At 37.3% G+C, this 23,310-nt stretch overlaps 1 protein-coding gene across 10 annotated transcripts in view; it reads right to left on the bottom strand.

Moving 5' to 3' along the window:
- MPDZ (multiple PDZ domain crumbs cell polarity complex component) overlaps positions 1–23,310 on the bottom strand; it is an 88,761-nt gene that overhangs the window by 10,225 nt on the left and 55,226 nt on the right. For 4 of the 10 annotated variants that reach the window (XM_056513840.1, XM_056513844.1, XM_056513849.1 and 1 more), the window contains 15 exons: positions 19,452–19,556; positions 18,566–18,658; positions 17,919–18,096; positions 16,206–16,316; positions 8,742–8,895; positions 7,969–8,165; positions 4,662–4,753; positions 4,434–4,524; positions 4,058–4,138; positions 3,414–3,506; positions 3,250–3,324; positions 1,730–1,907; positions 806–951; positions 398–481; positions 99–292 (listed from right to left, as the gene is read on the bottom strand). In XM_056513840.1, coding sequence (XP_056369815.1) covers positions 99–292; positions 398–481; positions 806–951; positions 1,730–1,907; positions 3,250–3,324; positions 3,414–3,506; positions 4,058–4,138; positions 4,434–4,524; positions 4,662–4,753; positions 7,969–8,165; positions 8,742–8,895; positions 16,206–16,316; positions 17,919–18,096; positions 18,566–18,658; positions 19,452–19,556 — 1,872 coding nt within the window. Of the gene's footprint in view, positions 1–98; positions 293–397; positions 482–805; positions 952–1,729; positions 1,908–3,249; positions 3,325–3,413; positions 3,507–4,057; positions 4,139–4,433; positions 4,525–4,661; positions 4,754–7,968; positions 8,166–8,741; positions 8,896–12,929; positions 13,032–16,205; positions 16,317–17,918; positions 18,097–18,565; positions 18,659–19,451; positions 19,557–23,310 lie in introns of all 10 variants that reach the window. The other 6 variants (XM_056513839.1, XM_056513841.1, XM_056513843.1 and 3 more) reach the window with 2 other exon arrangements.

Raw genomic sequence — 23,310 nt, 5'->3', positions numbered from 1 at the left:
GACATACAGCCTTCAAGCTCACAGGATCTGAGCACCAGACCACAAACAAAACATGATAAGCAAGTTCCAGACACTGAATCTCCAGGTAGATTACATACCTTTTCCCAACAATACTCAGCCCAAGGCCTTTACCAGGCTTCTTCTGGAGCTCTATATTCAGCACATCATACATGTCTTCCTCCTTGTACTGGGCTTCATCTCTGTATACAGTCAGACGAACTTTTTGGGGTGTCTGTCGGAGGACATTAATGGCTTCATCATGTGTGGCATTCCTGAGGTCAATTCCGTTCACCTGCAACAAAAGCGTACAATGGTAAATTGCGCAGCACCTTCCAGCAGACAAATACAACAGGCTTAGCTAGCAATGAAAACAAAAGCAAAAAAGAAATCGGCATACCTCTAGTATCTGATCACCAGCCCACAGTCGTCCATCTTTAGATGCTGCTCCTTCTTCATATACTTCATGGATAATGATTGCGCCCTGTCAACAAAAATAAACAACAAAATTGCATGTTGAAACAACAGGCATCATTTTCAACCAAAAGTAACTGAAAATTCCTACTATAATTCATCAATGACAAGTCAAATGGAATGGAAATCAGATGCATGATGAACAAATTACCAAAACATTTAAGAAGCTAATTGATAGTTTTAATTTTAAGGAAGTTTTTTTTTCCTAATTTTTGTTTCTTTTGCGTCTTTCTATAAATGTTATAGAGACAAATGACAAAAAAATCTCTTCTATCAGACTTTAATCTCATTACTATTATTTCATTTGAGTGATACACATATTTTTCCAACCAACCAGCAAAGTGTCTGCTCCTCCAACAATGCTCAGACCAAGACCAGTCCGCCCTTTGGAGATATCAATGGTTGTTTCACATCCAGGAATGATGGGACAAGTAGCTGGGTCAGAGGTTAACATGGCTGGAGTTGAAGACCTGCTTGTGTCTAAAACAACAATGAAATATCCTGGTTACAGTAATAGAGTTCAGTATTAGGAAAGTGACTTTAAAACAGCATTTTCCAGAGTCCATTGCTAGCTGTACAGCAGTAGCTGAACAGCTGATCCACAGAGAATGACGTTGCCAATTCTCCCTACCCCTCAGAGATACCCCTCAGAGAAGTATTATCCCGTAGTGTTATTTGCCATGCCTCCTGTAGTTTTTATGCCATCAAGTACCTGGGTTATAGTCAGGACAGCCAAAGCGGATATTTTACACAACATATTCTATTTAGGATAGAATTTAATTTAAACATCTATATCATGTGTGCATTGAGTTATTAGTAACTTAGAAGTGCAATTGCTTAAGCAATAACTATCATCCATCAGAAACATCTTAACTCTCCGCTTGGAAGAGGAGCCAAACGCGGGCTACTTGTAAATGGCAAAACAGTTTCAACCATCCTCTTTTTCCACAAAAAATTATATGATTCTTCTCCCTCATTTAAAGGAATGTCTTTCACTTAGTTCTAAGCAACAGACAGAGGCATTTGCTGTATGTCTGAGATGGAGAAAATCCTTTCATCCTCCTGCCTCTACAACAGGAAGGCAAGAGGTAGGTATTCTGTATGGGAGAACAATACTTTATTTATATGAATATGTAATATATAATCTGGAAATATTAGAAAATGCAGAAGACAGCTCAGCACATACAAAAAGGGAAAACTTACAAGCTGTTTTTATGTTACAATCCCAGTGAATACAGACACACAAGGAAAACATTACTTTTGACTGCTTCTGGTTCCGGTGAGCTGGAAGTGGGGACAGCTGCTGGTGGTTGCATATTCCTCTTCTCTGCTGGGACAGTGCTGGGAGGGGCTGGTGCTGTAGTCAGGTTATCTGCTTCTGCTGGATTGATTGTAAGCCTCACCACAGATTTGGATGTCTTCAGGAGACTAATAAACTGAATGATAAAGAGAAAAGCCTATAAAAACTGTAACCAGATTGTTCAGTTGCAAACCAAAAATAAAGCAAAATAACAGTTCTGCCAACTAGTCACAGTCCTGCAGGTTTTCTCGTAAGGAAGAAATGCAAATATTGATGTTTTTTCTAAGAAAACTTTTCCTATGAATCTTTGCTAAACTATACCAGATGAGAATACTGCAGTCTTTCAGTGGCTTCTCTAGACAAAATAATATACTGCATAGCAATTATTAGAGAAACAGAAGTATTCCCTTTTAATACTGGGGGGAGCCCAATTCTGATCTCACAGAAGCCAGTGCCGAAATATCTAGCGAACTAATGAAATGTGCAACTGTCATCCTGAGAGAAAAACCTGAAAATACTACCTGAATGTGGAAGTGAGAGGACACCAGGGTGTAATGCAAAATCTAATTCAAAGAGATACTGAAAACCCTTCAAAATCAATTGCCATCTTACAGAAAAGACACCAAATCATCTTGAGACTTTACATTCCAGTAAAGATATTTTCAGAAATTACTAACTCAATCTGTTTTTACAATGCTTACCTACCCCTACCTCCTTACAGACAACTGCACTATCTCTTACTTATTTACTGCCTTAGAGACAGCAGTATATCAAAGAATAAGATTGATGCTCTCCTAATTGCTCTTTAACAAAGAGAAAGTAATCTACTCATGCCTAAAGAATCACTTTTCTTGGTAGCAAGGCAGGTGCTAGAAAAAAAGGCCTTGATTTACTACAGAACCCAAATTGAGTTTGCGGAGCTAGAAGCTAGAAATAAATCTTGTTATTTAGGAATGGAGATATTTTTCTCCAAAGGTTTGAAATACTATGCTTGGAATGTAATGAGGCTGTTACTATAGACAGTTCCCATGGATAAGCATAGTTTATGACTTGATTTACCACTGATTCAACTCACTTGTGTAAATTTACACATATTAGTTTTACCGGTTCTAACAATTTTAAAGTGGACTAGCTATGCAGAGTCATTATTGAGCAATAGTTCACGGTTTTTATCACACTACTAAGTGTCTCTCAGTCATCAGGTCTGAACCACAGGGAAAATAAAATGACATTCGAAGCAGAGATAGGAGGATTCATGTAGTGCATTAATGTAAAATAACAGCTGAGCTGTAAATTTAGGCTTTAGCTTATTTTGCAGTATTTTCCTTATCCAGACAGAGCCTGCAGATCTTTGGTTTTTTAGCCAGCTTTGAAAATTAAGTAAAGTATAGTCATGAGAATCTCACTAGTTTAAGACACAAGCACCTCCCACACTAAGCAGTGTGCTTTCTGCAACATTCCTGACACTTTAGAAGCACCTTTTCTACAGGATACCCCACAACAATTTCATCATCCACTGCCAGAATCACATCTCCAACTTTGATACGTCCATCCTGGAAAAACACAAAATAAAAAATATGAGCTATGGATGCTACTCCAAAAAACATTCTTCATTCCCTAATCAGATTTTAAATGTTCACACCTTTGCAGCTGCACCATGATCTGTTAAGCTTTTAATAACTACTCCATTAGTTGTGTCTTCTTCACTAATGGCAATTCCAAAGCCTCCTTGATCCTGGGGCAAACAGATAAATGCAAATGGTTAAGTACTGTGACATCAAAATGTGAGAATACAATCACTAAAGACTAGTGAAGCCTACTGACATATCAAGCCTGGGGTTTCACAATGCACCAATATTTTTGTTTTAAACTACTTCTGGAATAGATTCTGCTAACCTACAAACAGTATATTGACTAGTGAGATAAATCAAAAACACTTCTGAACTCAAACCCAATCCTTTGAAAATTACACAGTAAATTGCGATTCAGTTATTACTTTGAACAATTAGGGCATTTATTTTACCTGAGGAATCATCAGTAGATGGTAATAAAAAGTTCAGCAAATAGACCAAGAAAATACTATTTCCAGAGACAAAAAGCAATTGTCAAATCAAAATCAGTCGTTCTATGAGGAAAACTTTGGAGTCCATCCCAACAGGAAGAGTAGATCTCTAGAAATTTCTTTTCTGACTTCTAGTAACTAAGCCTCTTGCTGTGAGAGGGACAGCATTACAAAATTGAATGGCCACTGAATGAAAATGTGACTGAATTAAATTCAGAACATACCTTAGGAAGTTCCACATACAGAATATTTTTACATGAACTCAAGTCAGAAAATGCACTCGGGTTCGCAACACTGATATCAATCTAAGAGAAAAAGAAAATGCAGCTGTAAGTGACTATATCCAACATTTTGCTCATTTTCTAGTTTCACTTAAACTTCTAAAACCTTATTGATGGGAATATTATTACACTTACTTCACAGTACAGAAGAATACAAAATGAAAAAAAAATTCATCACAGCTATACTAACTTTAGCAACCTTCTAAAATCTCTTGTTTTTCTACAGGTTTCTTTCTCTTTTACTGTATTTCCTAAGCAGACAGGCTCCTCCTCTATCCAGAACAGTATTAGTATTTTGGTCAAATAAGGAAAACTTTACCTCTTGATGTTGAAGTGTCCCTGAAGTACTCTGTGAAGCCTCTACTGACTTTGCAGGGCAAACAGCCATCTGATTTACTGCATCTTTGTTTCTGAAAAATATTCAGTTAAAGAATGTAGTGTTCAAAAGCACATCTATGTTACCAAAATTAAAAATGACAAACACTGTGTGAAACTTGAACACATTTAAAATTAAACATTTTCAGCCAAACCTTTAACCAGAACTTACCTGATAAAGATTACTTTAACTTTAGATGGTGCACATTTGATTATTGAAGAAGCATTCTGATGAGTCCTTCCATAAAGAATTTGACCATTTATCTAGATAAGGAAAGGTAGCAATTATTTATCAAAACATTTTAATTCCTTACACTTAAATTAATTTTTAAGTCTTAAAAAAAAATCCATATTCCTGCATAGAAACAAGAGTTATGTCCTACTTTCACCCCTTTCTTCCAGTAAAAAAAATCACTATAGTTTGACTTCAGACTAACACTGCCACAGTGCTAAAAATGTCAGTCTCTGAGTTATATTGGGTTGACTTGGCACATCATCTATTTTTACTTGACATTGATCACTTCATGACTGATGAAGTGATTAAGCAGGGCCATGGGAAATTCTAACCATAACAAAAAAATGAATTGCTTATATCCTGCAATGAGATTGCTATTATTTATTGAATCTCAGGCACTTCGAATCCCTGAGCCAAGCACTTTATACACAGAAGTTTTAACATGGACACATTTAGCAGTTTTAAACTAGATTTGATGATGAAGAGGGGCTTCTTGTAGTTCTGTATGTCAGAAAGGAGCGAGGAAACACCAACACTTTAGGAAGCAGGAAGGAGACAACTGCATATTAACTCAAATGAACTATGGAGGATTCTTCTCAGAGAAGCACTGATACTAGTGCAATGAGCCCATCAGAAAGACTGAGACTGGAGGCAGCCTCAGCTGTAGTGACCATGCCTTGGGTAAATCACTGATCTCAAGGAACAAGGGCTTGAAAAAGATCAGAGTCAGAATTAACTCTGATCTTCAGAATAATAGGCTTCCAGCTGTTAAAAGAATTAGTGAATCTTACAGAAACTGTCCTTAGGGATACAGGACCTCACCTGTACTGGTAGCTTTTTGAGGATACTCCATCCCCATGTTTAAGAAATCAAGTTAGGCAAGCTGGTAACCAGCATGGCTAAACAAGGATCTGCTCCTCCAACTGAGGAGTAAGAAAGAAATGCATAGCAAATAGAACTAGGGACAGATGATCCGGGAAGAGTGTATGATTATGGTTTGGATGTGTGTACAGACGGGTTAAGGAATATTAAGGCACAGAAGAAAGGGGCTTTAGCAAGGGATGTAAAAAGTTATCAGAAGGGGTTCTATAAGTATAAGGGGTAAGAAAAGAAAGGCCAAGGAGAGTGTACCTCCCTGACAAACAAGAATGGACTGCTGGTGGAAATGGATACGGAGAAGGGTGAGGAACTTCAAAAGTTCTTAACCTCAGTCTTCAATGACAATCTGGCTTCTTACATCTCCCAAGTTACAGAACCTCTAGATGGGGGTTGGGAGAAGCAAAGCATCTCCCAAAAAAAGCAAGTTTGAGACCACTTGATGAAACTTGTGAAGGCACAAGTCAATGGGGTTTGATGATCTGGAATCCAGGCTCCTGAGGGAACTGACTTATATAGTTGCCAAGGCACTCTCCATCCTACTTAAGAAGTCACAGAGGTCAGGTAAAGACCTCAGTGACTGGAAAAAAGAAAACATCACTCTCACTTCTTGAAAGTCAAGAAAGGAAAACCTAGGAAACCATAGACCATAGAGGCCCATCTCTATACCTAGAACAATCATGAAACAGATCTTCATGGAATCAATGTTAAGCCACATAGAAGACAAGGAGGTGATTTGAGACATCTACGTAAGCCTCTGTAAGGCCTTTGACAAAGTTACACACAATGTCCTTATCTTCAAATAAGAGAGAGACAGATTTGAAGAACGGACTATTTGACGGATAAGGAACTGGCTGGCTGGAAGGATGGAGTTGTGATCATTGGCTGTGTGTCCAGGTGGAGGCTGGTGACAAGTAAGGGCTCTTTTCTGGGACCAGGACTCTTTAATTAAAATCTTTATCAATGGAAAAGATGAAGAGACTAAGTACATCCTCGGCAGATTTGCAGATGCCACAAAGATCCTCTGCCTGCATGAGACCCCACCTCAAGTACTGCATTTATTTATGGAGCTCTCAGTGCCAGAAAGATGTGGGTCTGTCAGAGCAGCTCCACAGGAGGGCCATGATTAGGATCAGAGGGCTGGAGCACCTCTCCTGTGAAGACAGGCTGAAAGAGTTGTGGTTGTTCAGCCTGGAGAAAAGCAAATTCTGGCGAGACCTCAATGCAGCCTTCCAGAACATAAAGGGGGCTTACAAAAAAAAAAAAAAAAAAAAAGAAGATTAACTTTTACATGAGGTGATAGGGATATGACAAGGGGCAATGGTTTTAAACTGAAAGAAGAAAGTTTTAGATTAGATGTCAGGAAAAAACTCTTTATCCAGAGGATAGTGAGGCAGTGGAATGAGCTGCCCAGAGAAGCTGTGGATGCTCCATCCTTGGAAGGGGTCAAGGCCAGACTAAATGGGACCTGAGGAACTTGACCTGGTAGTTGGAACCCAGACCACTGAGGAAGACTTGCAAGTAGACGATCTTTAAGGTCCCTTCCAACCCAAGCCATTCTATGACTCCACACTTACTATCTGAAGATGTGACCTGGCAATATTTTTGCCATTAGGCAGAGCAGACTAATCACTGTAACACCTTGAAGCACCAAGGATTCAGATAGGAGAGGAGCTATCAATGTGGATTTGCAGACTAAGGCCATTATTTACTTGCATTTTATAAGTTTTTTCTTGAAAATGGAAAGCCATGGTGCTGAAGTTGAGCCAAGAAAAGAGAAATTATTAAAAAAGGACAATCTGGACTTACACAAAGGGACAGTATAATAAAATGCATACAGGTAGCACTAATAGAAGCAGAGACACAGCAAAGCAACAGATGCAATACTCTGTAAGGAGGGCTGAGCATAACACCAACCACCTTCCACGCAGTGTGCACCAGGCATGGCCACAGGGATACTGAGCCTAGCCATTTACACTGGAGTTCACAACCCAAATGCAGCACTTCCTGCAGTGTTTGCCACAGCCTTGCAAAAAATACGTGGTCAGGCTGCCAAGTGGGGGAATAGGATGTGGCCCTTAATACCTGATGGACAGCTACTTGGGAGTATAGGGAGCAAACTCAGATGTCTCCTCTCAGAAGAAATTGAGGCAATTTCTTAGAATTAGTCTTCAAGTTTACAGTGTGGACAGTAAGAACGAAATCATAAGACTGCAGATTCAGACAGATGTGTTTCAGATGTGTTGGCATACATCAGAACTTGGCTATATTTGGGATTTCAAAGTCCATTGAAAAACATATATATTTCAGCAGGAGTACGGTATTTGAATTCAGTACATTTGGGCTTCAGTAAATTGCAGAAACTCACCTCTAGCAACTCATCTGCAATCTGCAACCTGCCATCTTTTCCAGCTGCTCCATTTGGATCAATTCCCACTATAAAGACACTCATCCTGGATCGGTCTTTGTTACCAGCAAGACTAAGTCCCAGACCTGTCTTTCCTTTTTCCAGTTCAATCATGTGTAGCTCTCCTGGTAGATTTCCATAGCGCTGCATGATCTTTTCTAAATGTAAAATGTGAGTAGCAGAGGTTGGATTTACATTAGAAAGTTTCACAAGTCACCTAGAGAGTCAAGATCAATGCTCAGTGAGCAGTATGTGACAGAAGAAGCCCAAAACGGTTGATTAAGCTTCCAGTGTAAACCACACCTTCTTTTAAACTAAGCCTTAGGTTATTTATAATAATATTTTTAGCTTCTTGTTTTCCTTATAACTTAAGAAAATATTATAACTTTTCTTAAAAATAGAATTCATACACAAAAGTAATCCTCTTTCCAGTAACACTTTCAAGTCACATCAATCACTGCCAACAGTTAGCTGGATTACACTGAAATTCTTCAAGTAGTCCTACATTGAATTTGGACCATGAAGAAACAAAAAAGACTGCAGTGCAATGAAGAAATTAGTTTTGCATTTTACTATGTGCATCTGACAAAGCACAATTAAAACAGCAATCTTAGCACCCAAACTATGATGCACATGAGAAAGAAGCAGTTCAAACTGGACGCCCCCACACCTGTGTCTTATACAATGCAATTTTAACACTGAGTATTTCAAATATTATCACAGGAAACACTTACTCCAGCTGTAACCGAACTCATCCTCCTTCTCCACATCTTCTGGGAGTCTTATAGATGATGACTGCGCAACATCACAGGTCATTCCTGAAAATGCTGAAGGAGGCACGTTACTAAGCAAAGTCTTTTCTGGCTCTGTATCAGACTGACCAAATGCCTGTGAAGAATAAGAAAAATGAAGCAGCTAAGAAGATGCAGGCTCTCTGTAGGGTAAAGTAGTATACAAAAATGTCAAAATGGCAAAGACTATAGCCTCAAAGTTTCAATAACAAGCAGCTGAAACTCTAATTTAGTAACAGCGCACAGAAAGGTAGAGAGATCAAAGACAGGAACAAGCACCACGCAAGGTAAGAAAAAACATCACTCCAAAATATATCTGGAAGCAAACAACTCACAGTAAAAGCCCAATTCAGTAAAGTTTTATGTGCCACTTTATGTTTCAGAAAAAACATAAGTTTTTTCTCTTATGAAAACTCAAGTGCTTTTCTTTTAATGCCAGATTTGTAAAATACTTATACGCAATTTTATTTTTAAAAGTCATCACATATAATTTTCTCCCATCATATTCTTAGGAAGCCAAATATGAGGAAAGATAAAGTAAACTAAAAACTGGGAACTTTCAAAAATACCTACAGGGAGAAAAAAGCAACTGGCATGTTAACTGAAAGGACAGTTAAAAATCAAAATTAAACAAATGATAACTGAAGAAATTCATAGTGACTGGACCTTTTCAGTCTCATTTACTAGTTTCCTATAAGCTGCACAGAGAAGATCAAATAAAGGAGGATACAGATTAAATCACAAGAGACAAATACTTTCGGTCTTGATGTATTCTATTAATATTTACAAAAAGTTAAGAGGAATAAACACACAACTACTGCAATATAATGGTTAAATGCCCAAATCCATAGCCTTGCAAGCTTCCTTTCAGGGCAGTTTCCTTAAAGAATATGGACTCTGATAAGAGATTTTGCAATGTGAAATTTGTACAATTTTGCCTAGCTTAGAGTAAGCATATAAACAAGAAACTTCCCTCTGAATATAATCATTCTTTAGCTTATGCATGCCCAAGAGATCTCGATACTTGGCAGATCATCTACTGAAGTAAAAACCAAGAATTTTAAATGAAAAGCCAGTATTTCTACAACACTCGGGTTTCAGGTTTCACTTACAACACTCAAGTGTTGCCCTAGCTTCATAACCCTATTCTCATCATTTCAGTTCTCACTACCTCCATCAGTAAGTCTGAACACATTATCTCAGATGCTGTCTTTAGGTGCCAAAATCACTCAGGTAATAATCTCTTCAACAGGGGCAACAGTGAAATTAATAACAACATACACCTCAGAAGACTTTATCAGCTTTCAAACTGAAGGTGTTGAGAAACCTGGGAAGTTAACAGTTTAGTCATTTTGAAATTTGAGAAAGGTCTCATGTCTAAACAAAAATAACTTATCTTCCCTCTGTAACTCCAAAGATATAAAGATACTGCAAATGCCCTATTTCAGTTCTCTCATTCTGCTTCTGCTTGAAAAAGGTTTTCCTTTCATTTAGGAACTTGTTCCAGGAACTTAATTAAGAAGTCACTAAATGTCAAAAGTGTGGGAAGTGACATCCAAGCCAATAATTTTTATAAAAAAAATTATGTGTTCTATGACTTTTTGTATCTTTAGCCACATTGCATCATGCTTTAAGTCTAAGACAATGTCATCCTCCTAAGCTGACACCTAACATCCCTAAACTGAAGCAACAAAATTCTAGCAAAGACATTGTCACCTACCAGAATCAGAGAAAAGTAGAAACACTACTTAAAAAAGTTATTTTTCACAATCAAAAATTCATGTGTCCACAAAAAGAAAAGTTGGTAATATACCTCCACATCGAGGAGGGGCACAAGGGAGAGAAATTCTAGAAACACTGTTTTTTCCTCCCTAGACTCTTCCTAGAGTTTTACTAAAGCTAAATAATATCCTGGAAACATGAGGAAATACAGTTGTGGTGGGCTGACCCTGACTGGAGGCCAGGTGCCCACCAAAGCTGCTCTATTTACTCCCTTCTTCAGCTGGATGGGAGAGAAAAAATAAGAGAAAAGTCACCCCATAGCCTCCCCAACTATCATTATCTTGCAACACAAATCCAATACAAGAGTGAGATCAAACCAGATCAGCAAACCTTAGTTTTTATGTTTTAAAACCAAAATTAAGGCATTAATTTAGAGGTACTGTTTGTAAGCAACAGTGTCCAAGAACAGCAAAATTTAAAGAAAACATGACCAAGAAAAGGAACAAAATATTGGTGTAAAGGACCTCTGGAAGATTTGTAAGGTGTGGATGTAGAGCTGCATCCTGACAGATTGGCACTTACTAACTGCAGCCACCATAATATGACTGACAAAAAAACTGCATCTTTTTGTACCATTGTGAATGTGTAACAACATTAACATAATCTGAACATTTCTGCATGGAAGTGCTGAAATTAAAGTGAAAGCAAGGCTCTGTTGTAGGGTAAAAACTGTGCTACAATGCCATTTGGGGGAAAGGGGGACATGTCCTGCCTGCAGAACTTAGTTTGACACATTTGAATAGCCAGAAGCAGAAGCCAGTCCCCACAGCTTACACACACATAAGACTTTTTCTCCCTGAATCGGGCAATGCACAAAAAAACCTAAAAGGCTTCAACTCATGAAATACTTTCAGTGTGCCACACCACAGTATTTCATTTAAAATGCAAAGCATCCAACAGTTGCTGAATCCATTTAACTACAAGGGTCACTCTGATCACAGCCAAGCAAATGCTTAAAATGGCAGCAAGTCTGGAACTTGAAAAAATGAAGGCACAAGTGGAAGAAGAAGCAGTACTCCAGAAAATATCACAGGTCATGTACAAATGTACAGCACACATACGGTAGGACCAACTGATGGGAATTAAGACAAACCTTGAATGGTGTGGGAGCAAAAGGGTTAGTTGGGGAACAACGGAAGGTAACCCTAATTGGATTCGATATCTCCTACAGTAACAGAAAACAGCAATCCACATGTTATAGCACCTTTGGCAATACACAGTACTATTAACCAATAACTCACTTTCAATTATGGATTCATTTTACTAACTGCAGCAACTTTATTAACGTGATTTATAAAGGGACAAAAGTATTTAAGGGGGTACTAAAGATCCTGATTCATCAGTTTCTCACTACACATGAACCTGAGCTCAGAAGAGGAGGGAGGTGACAGAAGGCCATTCTTATATCAGTGCTAAGAAAGGAATTATGCATAAACTACAGGATCATCAGGTTTTCTTTTAAAATGCATGCAATGCATTTCAGAAATACTTTTGAAAATATAGAAAACATAAGTCATCATTTATGCTCTTTCCTCAGAACTGTAACAAACACAAGAAGAGATTTCAAAATACACATGCAATTATACACCACATACATATCATAAGTGTTTGTTGCACATTCAATATTTTTGACAACATGGGAAAACAGACAAAGGGCACAATCACTTCCAAGATGTAAAACCATCTAGAAATTATTTTATTAAATCAAAAATGCATGCATATTAGTATTAAGGTTTTGTCATTAGAGGTTAGCTCTGTTCCCATTGTGAACAACATGCAGTAAGTAAGCACTAGCCACAAAAAGCAAAAAAAAGTCTAACTTTTTTGTATTTCCAAAGATGTTAGCATTCATGGTGCATTAAAAGAATTTTCAAGAAGGAGAGGGAAAATATTTTCATAAAGCATCATAAAAAAAAAGCTGCCAGTTTGTTGGGTTTTTTTCATGCAAAAATAAGAGAGATAGCACAGCTGGAAAGTCATAACCACAAAAAAACAAGAAAGAAGTACACAGCAGCAATATACCTTACTGATGAGAGAGTTACACTTGGTATTTTAACATATACCTCAGGGACTGATCTTATAACTGAAAACCTACCACTTTGGTAGCTCTGAATAGATCAGATTTAGTGCTTATGATTAATGGAGCTGGCATTTTTTAACTTCTCCATAACTTTTCTATGTATATATATGTCTATGCATTTTAAATTCACTACATAGAATTCTCAAGCTCATCAGCATAGCACATAACCCAAACTGGTATAAAAGAATTTAAATGCAGAGAGACAGGAATGCAAAAAAAGCACATGTAGGATGTTTGGTGAGTGAAAAGACAGTGTGTCATCATCCAACCTTAGCAGTGTTGAACTGAGAAGAATCAGCAAATGGGTTAGTGCTGCTGAAGATAGCTGTCCTACTGAAAACACTGTTCTGCGGGAAAGGTAGGGAAGGGTTCTAAAAGAAAATCATAATAGAAATAAGCAAAAAAAAAAAAAAGTTTTAAATTAACTCTTTTCACTCATTAACCAAAACATACTTATTTAGTTGTTTGCGCTAACAAAACAAGGTCCACATTCTGCACTTGAAATAGGTATGTGAAATTGAGTAACACTGTACTTGCCCTGTGTTTCTGATGCTCTGTCAGCAGAGAGGAAAAGCATCAATCCTCACACCTGTTCTAGACCACAACATTTATCAAGTGCAGAATCACGCAGCATTTATGTGCTGTGATATTTGAACATTGTTTTTCAAACATCTCAGCATATGGGATAGTCTAACACATTATTTAATTGAAAAAATTGTGGGCTTCTGGGGTAGGATGAATACCATTATCTATAATAAGGAGCACGCTTAGTTTTATTTTGAAAATCATAGATCCTCATAATTTTATTTAACTTCTGTGGCAATACACTCGCTGTTTATTTTGTAAAAGTGAGTGCTTAGTAATATTAGGCATCTCTAAGCAGATTTCATACGTAACAGTAACTTTTATGCAATACTTTGTATATGCGCATGTGCACGTGTAACTGCCTGCATTTACAGTTTACTGAAACTAAATATTCTGGTCTTCCCCCAAAGCAAGGTACTTTCTCATTATCATTTACCAGAAAAAGAGTTTACACATTTAGACCAAATAAAAGGATGTAACTTCACCTTTTATATTCCTTATGTAGTTTTTGTACTGCATTCTATTTCGCAGTATTAAGCAATTCTATTAAGCAGAATCTGCTTAATAAGGCGTAAACAGCTCTGATTTCAAATAGTATGCTGGAAATATACTGTGTATACTTAGAAGTAATTTCTACACTGGCTGTATTCATCTGACCATTACCTGTGAGCATCAAGGCTGTAAGTTTAACATTGCTGGAAAATAGCATGGACAGGAATGTGAAAATTCTCCAGGATCATTTATATCGAGAGTAATTTAATCCAAAGGTATGGTGCTGTTTAGAAAATTCTTCCTTCATTTTTTTTTAAATGCTTCTGAAAATAGTAAACACATCCCTAAACATTTACTTTCAAATACCATGTTACAAAAAAGTAATTCCATTTGGTAAGACAATAAATGTCTTGTCTCTACTGTATCTTCAGCAGTGACAAAGTTATGCCATGAATGACCAAGGATTCTTCACTGTCATGACACTCAAAGTCAACAGGCTGTTTCACTAGGGTACAAGATTTTCTGTGGATGTGACTGGCATTTGATTTTCAATATTATAAAGAAAGGTTTGTGAAAAATAAATCGTTATTGCAATCATCCTATTACACTTTGACAGTTATATGTCATCTGCACAGAATTTTAAAACGTATCTTGTTGAAATTTTATGCAATTAAAATAAGCATCAGAAATACTTCATATATCAACAGTAAAATCCTAGTGAAACAGGAAACAAGAGTTCAGCTACAGTCATTCAAAATCTTGTTTTTTTATTTTGTCATGATGGTATAAGTCCTAAACTACTAGCCCTAATACTAATCCATGCAACAGGATTGCATTAATATGGACTGACTACTATGATAAAATCTTGAGCATTTGAATTTGCCTGAAGAGTTCAGTTTAGCTTACTTCTGTGCAGTCTAGGACAAGAAGAGCAAATGCTAAATAAAGGGAGTTCGGTAACTTTTTTAAAAAATTCAAATCAGTCTAAAGTAAAAGGATCTTTTTCCTTCTGTTTTTTTTTTACAACTAGCTTCCATTCAGAATTTTATCAATGTGTCCAAGATGCTAAGTTATCAGAAACTAGCAGCATTTCATGCAGCATAATGCTGTAACACTACTATGGGATCATCATCGCTGTGATATATTGTTTCTTACTCAGAAATACACAGAGGGGAATCAGTATGAAACATAGACTCAGTAAGTAATTCCTTATTATCAAAACTATCACTATCTTTTCATAGGCCACTTGCATTATTCAGGCTGTTCTGGATTACACACAGGCTCTCTTTTAACTACTAAACGGGAATGAAGAAAAGGGAAGAAATGGACTCATTAGCTACATGTCACTTAAAACGGATTGCCTGGTTAAATGCATAATGCCACCATAATGATTATAGCTCGTGTGTAGGCAGGTAGCTACTTAGGTGACTGGTGAACGAAAACAGGAAATTCTCTTAGAAGATCTTATTATTAAATACAAATGCAAGTTGCAAGAGATGAAAATAATAAACATAATGCCATTTATGAAGATCACAACATAATGTATGGTACAGGAAGAACATTGGCAATGTTTCTGCTTACAGAGAAACAAGAGTTTGTTAGTACAGTCAAGAAATAATCAACAAGAATGATTTGAAAATAGAGAATAAGGAACTACAATCAAAAATAGCAAAGGAGCATTCCCTAAATAAAATATTCTCTAAATGAAAGTGTGATTAAAGCAATGGCATAATTTCCATTCCATATGGGCCTAAACATTCAAAGCGGTAATTCTGTTCACACCACAGCAAATGCAAAAGCATTACTTTAGTAGTTTGACTGTCAATAATGAACATCCACAGAGCTTTTTCATGCAACTTTACCTTAGATGACAGACGATAAAATGGGTTAGTAGTTTTCTGCCCACAGGGAGCAGAAGCTGAAGAAGGGCTATAAAGAGACTCTGGCTGGGGAACAAGAGTTATGAGACAACTAGTAAATAAACATGCAGCTTACACAGACTCTACAATGAGGAAGTTTAGTTCCTAGTGTTGCAAGTAACTCATATTAAAGCTCAGTAGCTTTTGTCTGCAATGTCCATGCAGCTTAGTGACACTTCCGTGTACTTCTAAGTCCTTTCATTAATGTCCACAGAATTTTTTAACAGGTGCTGTGTTTCTGCATGCGCTCCTCAGACACGCTGTCAATCTCTAACAGATGGTTTTAGTTAGACTCCTACTCTGCCCCCCAACAAATTATCTTTCTTGAGGCTTTTCAAAATAGTTTGAGGACGGCGTGCTGGAGGGTATTTCCAAATCCGAATCGATTTCATTCTAAATGGAAATAATACTTAAATCAAATCTTTGTTCCTAAAATAGTTGAGATGGCACTTTTAGGATTAAATATCCCATTCCCAAATATCACCATCTTGAACATTTGCTGCATCTATTACTATGTATTACATCTCTTTGCAAATTCTTTATGCTTACCCTTGGTCTGCTTATAATGCTCTGTACCATAAAGACTACAGGATTGCCTGCCTTCCGTATGGCTTCCACAGCTTGTTCGTGGCTGGCATCTCTGAGGTCAATTCCATCCACCTGTAATTGGAAGGCCTCATCTTAACATTGCAAGAAGCTACAAGAGTCATGAGTCAGTTCTGAGTTTTAATTAGGCAACTTTGACTAAAACCTAGAGCCCAAATCTCTGTTTCTAGAGGACCTTTCTACTGACTCGGCCTGGTCAGTTTTCTTCATGTCTGTATATGTAGGGGTGTATAAAACAATTTGTCCTGTTACCCAGGTAATAACAATGTTAAGGTAAGGTTAGCATCAGTAAAGTATTGTCACAATGACTACAATAAAAGCTAGAAGCTAACACAGAAGGGTTATTTGTTAGTGGCAATTCTAACACACAAACTTATATAATGAGGAGGACCCCTACAACTTTTAAATTGTCTTAAATCCAATGCAAATAAGAGAGCACAAAAACAATCTGAGAGAAATTCTAAACATACGAAGAACTGAACAAGAACAAAAACACCCTCCAAATTTCCATGTCTGCAAAACTGTATGCTCTAGAGAGATGGAAGTTTACATTTGCCACAACCTGAGAGACTGAAACCATCCATTCAGAAACAGTCACATTAACACAAAATTTTGATTTCACTCACCCATTCCAACTTCTGCAAGCATAATTGTCAGAGACAATTGCATAAAAACACATTTATTCAGGTGAAAAAAATGTTTTTAACTTTGTGGCCATCAAGTAAAATTCTACCTCTCAACTTCTTATACACTGCAAACTGTTTCATCCTGTTACAGGAACTGCTACCTACAATAAGGTATCATTTCAAGATCCTCAATATTGATTTTGTAGCAAACAGCAAACTGCATTTTCAGCACCACCATGTAAATCAAGTTCAGTCTGAGCCAGAATCAACAACTCCAGCACCCTGATTGTGCTTCTTACTGATGAATAGTCAGCTAAGGAAATCCAGCAGGGTTAAATGCAGGCAGCTCCCATTAGCTCAATACTGGAGATAGGGAAACGTCTGACACTGATAGTCATGCCAAGAAAGATCTATTCCCTTCAGTATGTTCATTCTTCAATATCTTTAAGTGAGAATGCAGAAGTGGCTGCATGTACACAGGACTAGCTAAGTAGAAGAGAAATGAAGATAAATCCCACACTGCAAAATCACTGGCTACATCACATTCAGGCATGGGCAAAATGTCAAGTATCAAACACAGACATCTTCATGTCAGGAGAAAAAAAAAATGTGCCTCCCTTAACTTCTGCACAAGATGCATAAGAAATATGTGAATCAATTAAGAATTAAGATGGAAATAATCTTGGCATCCATTTGCATGGTTTGCACTGGTTGTTTCTATTGCTACCCAGTATGCAAAGGTGAAAAATCTTTCAGTTTCACCAGCTTTTTTCTACACATACTGTTTTCAAATAGGCAGTCAAACTGCTGGCTTTGCACACTCCTGCTCACACAGTCAGTCCTCTGTTTCAGGTTGGATATTCAACTTAACAGGCAGCTGTCTGCACACAAACACCAGCAGATGGTACTACAATCTGTGTGGCTCAAGTGCTGTCAGCTGTAACAATTGCTCAGCTGCTAGCTCACCACACATCCATCCCAGAGACTCCTGAGATGTGGGGGAATTGCAACAATAGATTTCAGATGGTACCTCTACAATTCGATCTCCAGTTTTCAGTGTTCCATTTTTGCCAGCTGGACTGTCTTCCAGAATGTGTTTGATAAAGATCCCTCTCATCACTTCTCCATTACTCAGGCGGCTTCCCATCCCTCGTCCTCCAACAATACTGATCCCCAATGACTTGCTAGGCTCTCTCCAGAGTTCGACCCTTTTGTGACAAAAAAAGGACCAAGCTAAATTAAAATCTGTCACAATTATGACAAAGCTGCACATTGAAGACACCTGGATTTGCACAATTATTTTTAAAATTCTGAAATAACTCCTCTTTGCAAAGTTTTGTCTTTCAGTGGAAGTTATCTATTAGAAATTCTGTAATTGAGTCTAGTATCAGTCACTTTGTTTGCATTCTAATAGAAACTTTGAATCTCTCTCTTCATCTTTTTTGACTTGACCCTGATAGTCAGCTTAGAATAAGTAAAGATAAATTTTTATAACAATCAAGACACTGCAGGGATTTTAGCCCAATGGCAGTAAAAGTCAACCATTAATCACTCCTGCAATGTACAACATACCTAAGATGCAGTGATTCTGTTGGTTTTTTACTCTTCTTAAAACATGTTACAAATTTTTTTAATTGCAGATGACATTTTATAATGTGCAATTAGATCTGCACTTACTTTCTGGGCTGGTTCCAGTTACTGAAAGCCGCATTTTGAAGTTCACTTTCTTCTCCCTCCCCCTCTTCACGTTCTGGAAGCTCTGGGAGTTCCCTGATGATAAACAGGAACATGCAGTTTATTTCTAAAATATACACATAAACACCACATTTTTCTGAAAAATTTCATATGTTGAGTCACCCTGCCAGTATCAGAATTTGTACACCTGATTCATGTAAGGAACTTTTTTTTTTCTGATGTCTTTTAGAATACATATGATGTTCAGGGATTCCTTGTCTGCTTTTTATCTGCAATGAACTTTCTGTCCACAAGACAGAACAAAAGACTGCAATTTGGAACTAGAACCAAATCAAAGCTAAAATTAATTTATAGTTTTCAAAATGGAAGAAATGACAACAGCAGCACTCAACTAAACTTACTGCTTTTGGAGATGAATTGCAAAAAAACAATTATTAATCACTGTGAAATTCTGGACTGTAACTGCAAAGAATTTTTGAAACTCAAGGAAAAGAATGGTATAATCTTTCCTCTCAGCTATGTTCTGGAAAGAATATCAATACCAAAGTCTTATGTTGGAAGCATTTCAGTATTTGTGGCAATACATAAATCCAACTGCATGATATTTAAGAGAAATTTAGAATAAGAAATAATTTGATCTCCTTTTTGGACAGATCAAACAGCCTTGTAAAAATGCTTAAAAATTTGCTAGTCAATGCAAAAACTGTATTTTTAAAAGCTTGTTACTGTAGTGGCTGCTGATCTGAAGAAAATCATCCATCTTTAATATCTTCTAAAATAAAACTTATCTTCCCAAAGGATGCAAGGTGTATGGAAAGAGTTACATTTGAGTGGTATTTGGGAGAAAGCTGTAAGCCTATTGACTTACCTGACAACATGTGAAGGAAAAAGTTCAAGTGGCACAGCTCCCTCTGTCTGTTGTCCCAAACTGGCTCTGTACTCGTCTAAATTTTCTGCTGGCACATACGTAATACTGCAATAAAATGGGACATCATTAAACTAGCATAAGGAATGCCAATCCTCCCTTTAGTGGGTGTGAGGTATGGATATGACGAAGGCACTCAAGACTGCTTTGTTGACTTCAAAGCCACAGCGCTGGTTTGTTGGGAATAAGCATTGACACGAATCCTTTGTGACTTTGCAACAAGTACACATTTACAGTCAAATCAGGTAGCTGAAGAGCATGCAGTTTTTTTGTAATTAAAGTAAATGGTGCTTGAACAGTGACAGGAATGTAACAAGAGACAATCCAGCTTCATTCAAAACATAGATTCCTCATGCAAAGACAAACACTGAAGGATCTGTAAGGTTTGAGGCATCATTACCACCCTCAATGACTGCTAAAAATTTTTCTGAAAGTTGGCCTGTAGGAGGTTTTGTGATTTTCTGGGTGGTTTTGTACTTCTTGTAGATTTATTTGCTTTTAGTGAAGAATACTTCATGGGTTTAGACATAAAAATGTGTTACAGCACACCACCTATGACACATGGACCTATCCTCTGCTCAGCTCCTTCCTCCAGGCCTTCCTGCGCTTCCAACCAGTTTAGGACAGTGAGACAGCAAAGTTTCATCAGCCAAATGATGTGCAGACTCCACCTGATGTTTGAATGCCAGAAACAGAAATGGCCCAATAGACTGGGAAGAGTGAAACAAAGAGGGGAAAAAAGATTAAGGCCTGAAGAATATTTCTTGAAAAGCTTCCATCTGGGAGCCAAAAGGATACCACAGTATATACCATGATATACACAGGGCTACTTAGATAGCCCTCCTTTAAAAATGCTTTGTCTTCTTAAAAATCTACAGCTTAGCTGTCAGACTGAAGTATACCAGGAAGTAAGGCTGATGGAAAAAGAGCAGGATAAAAATTCTGTCTTGCCATACATAACATTGTTAAAAGAAAAAAATAACGTATTAGCCCATGGAAGAGACAGGGCTAAACAAAAAATAAATGGTCTGGGCCATTTAATAAGGACATACAAACTTCTGGGAAGAGACTTTCAAGTCTAAGGCTTTCACATGGAGCCTTCTCCTGTCCATCACTTCTGCTTGATGTCCTCTTTGTCACATCCTGATTGCCACTGATTCCCTGTCTCAGTAGTTTTCTGCTGAATATATCAAGCATCAGAAGAAATGCAAATAAACTTTTATACAACTAATGCTATCAGTCTATCTGTTCCCTATCTCCTCTCACATCTACCATATCTAGAAAAGTGCAAAAAGTATTAAGGTATCTAGGGTGCTGAATGGAAGTAACTTCATAGTTCTTTCAATGGAAATTTCTAAAACCATATTATCTAAATTCATATCCATTCTAAAAATCTTCATTATCAACAGCTTTACCTCTTCCTTAAATCTCCCTGTTCTGCACTGACCTTTTTTCACACATGTGAGTGTTACTCAACTTGACACAGCATATTTTCCTTTTGGAAGCTGAGAAGTTAAAACACACTTGGAAACAAATTCTGCACTATGTCAGTAACTCTTATCTGCCTTTCCTGAGGGCATTCCAGCACTGGAAAATGCTAAAGCAAAAAGCAAGAGAGAAAACAATTTTGGAGAGTAATGACTACTATTTCTGAGCCATCTCCAACTGTAAGTGTGTTGAGCTACAGACAATACTAGCATTGTGCTCGCAAAACTCTCATGGGTCAAAAGCTGATGCAGCAGCTTCACCCAACAGGCCCATAAGAATACCTTGCCTTGGCAAAACATTTCAATTGAAGAAAATGTAACATTCATTCAGTTATATTAATCACTTAAAAAAATAAGTAGGAAATAATATTGTTTTTCCTTGACAGAAAGATACAATAAAGAAATCAGAACTTCTGCCTAAAAGGCCTGGACAATCTCCTTTATGCTAAACCGAAGCTGGAAGCTGTGGTTCAAAGTGTGGAATGGAGAATGGCACACTCCTGCAAAGGAAACACGTTATCCCAGATTCAGCCTGAATGTATACATCAGAGTGTGACCTCTGACAGTACAGTGTCCAGTATATATCAATTCTTGTCCTCTTCTGCAAGGAGCACACGGCAAATAATTATGCAGAGTGCCAAGATCCAAGGGTAGTAGTAGTCTTACCTTATACATAAGCACTTGAGATCAGCTAATCTCAAGGGGGAGGCAAACCATATGCACCCCAACTACTGGGATACCCTACTGTGTTTTGTTATACAATTAAATAACTGACATTGTGCTGAATCATTAAAAAGGTATGAACTCAAAGGTTGCTCTCAAAGAGTTTTAAATGCTACTTAGAAACATCTCCAAAAAGCTGCCTTAGCTTCTCTTTCTGTGTACAGCACTGGAATTATAAAGAAAAGAGGTTTATTTTACCACTTTTAAAAATGCATCCAAAATTGAGCAACTGAACTACCTAATTTATTTCCACTGATGGAATAAAATTTAAATAATATCACTGGGGGCTGTTACATTTTAGCTCTTTGGAAAAATACATTATTTATATTCTAGTGCTTAACTACAGTTCTAATAGCCTAATTTAAAGCACTCAAAAGAACCTTCAGTATGTTTTTAACGTTCATTCTTATCTACACGTTCTTTTTTATCTAGGTTCCTGTAATGCTTCAGTTGCTTCACAAATATAAATCAAAACGCTTGGAGTTTGCAAAATAAAAATAACATACAAAAGAAAATCAAATTACATGGATCAAATACATTAAATTATGTTCTGCGTGAAGTTCACCTTTTTATCTTGCTCATGATTTCCAAAGTCCAGTTAACTGCAAAGATTTCTATAACTGCTCTTATTACCTGTGCTACTGATTTGACTGTCCTCCTATTCTCTCTGTTCTGCATGTTATTATTGAAATGAAAGAGTATTTTCCCTGCTTAGTGCTCATTGGCAGACACCTCATAGTTATCAAAACCATCACTTGCTGGATTGCTGCTGGAGCTCACTCAAAGTCAAAGTGGTTCTGAAGACATTCAGCATTATCCTGAACAACTCAGGCTGTGGTTGGGATGATGAGGGGCACAGACCAAGAAGTGCTTTTAGCTCTTCTGACCAACCCTGTGGAACTTTGTGCTGTAAAGTAAAAATAAAACCCCACAAAGGCACCTGAATAGTTCATCTGCAAAACAGACTGGCAATCTTCTTAATATAGCTACAGGGAAGACAGTAAGAGAAACAAAGGCCAGAAAAAAGACATGAAGACAGAGAAAACAAAATAAATAAATGACTGCTCTGCTTCTGTGTGATATTTCTTCACTGCAAGAGAAATTAAAGTTCAACAATTTTAAAGGAAAATATTTGCATGGTTTAACCATCTTCCTCTCTTTTGTAGTTGTATAGCTCGAAAGAGAAGTGTTCTGGTTTTCTTTCTTGAGAGCTATCATCACTTCTCTGACCTCAGAGATATGCACTAGCAACTAAAGCAGTGATAATGGAAACACCAATGGTTGTACATATGAAAATATCTGGCAAACACAACACTGCATGCAATACAGAGGAACATTTATCACATGCTTGACTGAACAGCTACACAAAATCTTGAAACATCAACAAATAAATTACAAAGTATGGAAAATGCTTAGGACAAATTACTGTAATTAACATTTAAGGTTCAATTTGAACCTTTGCATACATGAAGGAAGTAAAATAAAAGTGCCACAGAAAATATGACACTGAGATTAATCCAGATATCAGTACACAGTACTCATGCCAATTCTAGAAATGAACCTTGTACACATACACACAACATGCACACGTG

The sequence above is a fragment of the Oenanthe melanoleuca genome, chromosome Z (genome assembly GCF_029582105.1).
Source record: "Oenanthe melanoleuca isolate GR-GAL-2019-014 chromosome Z, OMel1.0, whole genome shotgun sequence".
NCBI lineage: Eukaryota > Metazoa > Chordata > Aves > Passeriformes > Muscicapidae > Oenanthe > Oenanthe melanoleuca.
This window is presented reverse-complemented; position numbering and strand designations above follow the sequence as displayed.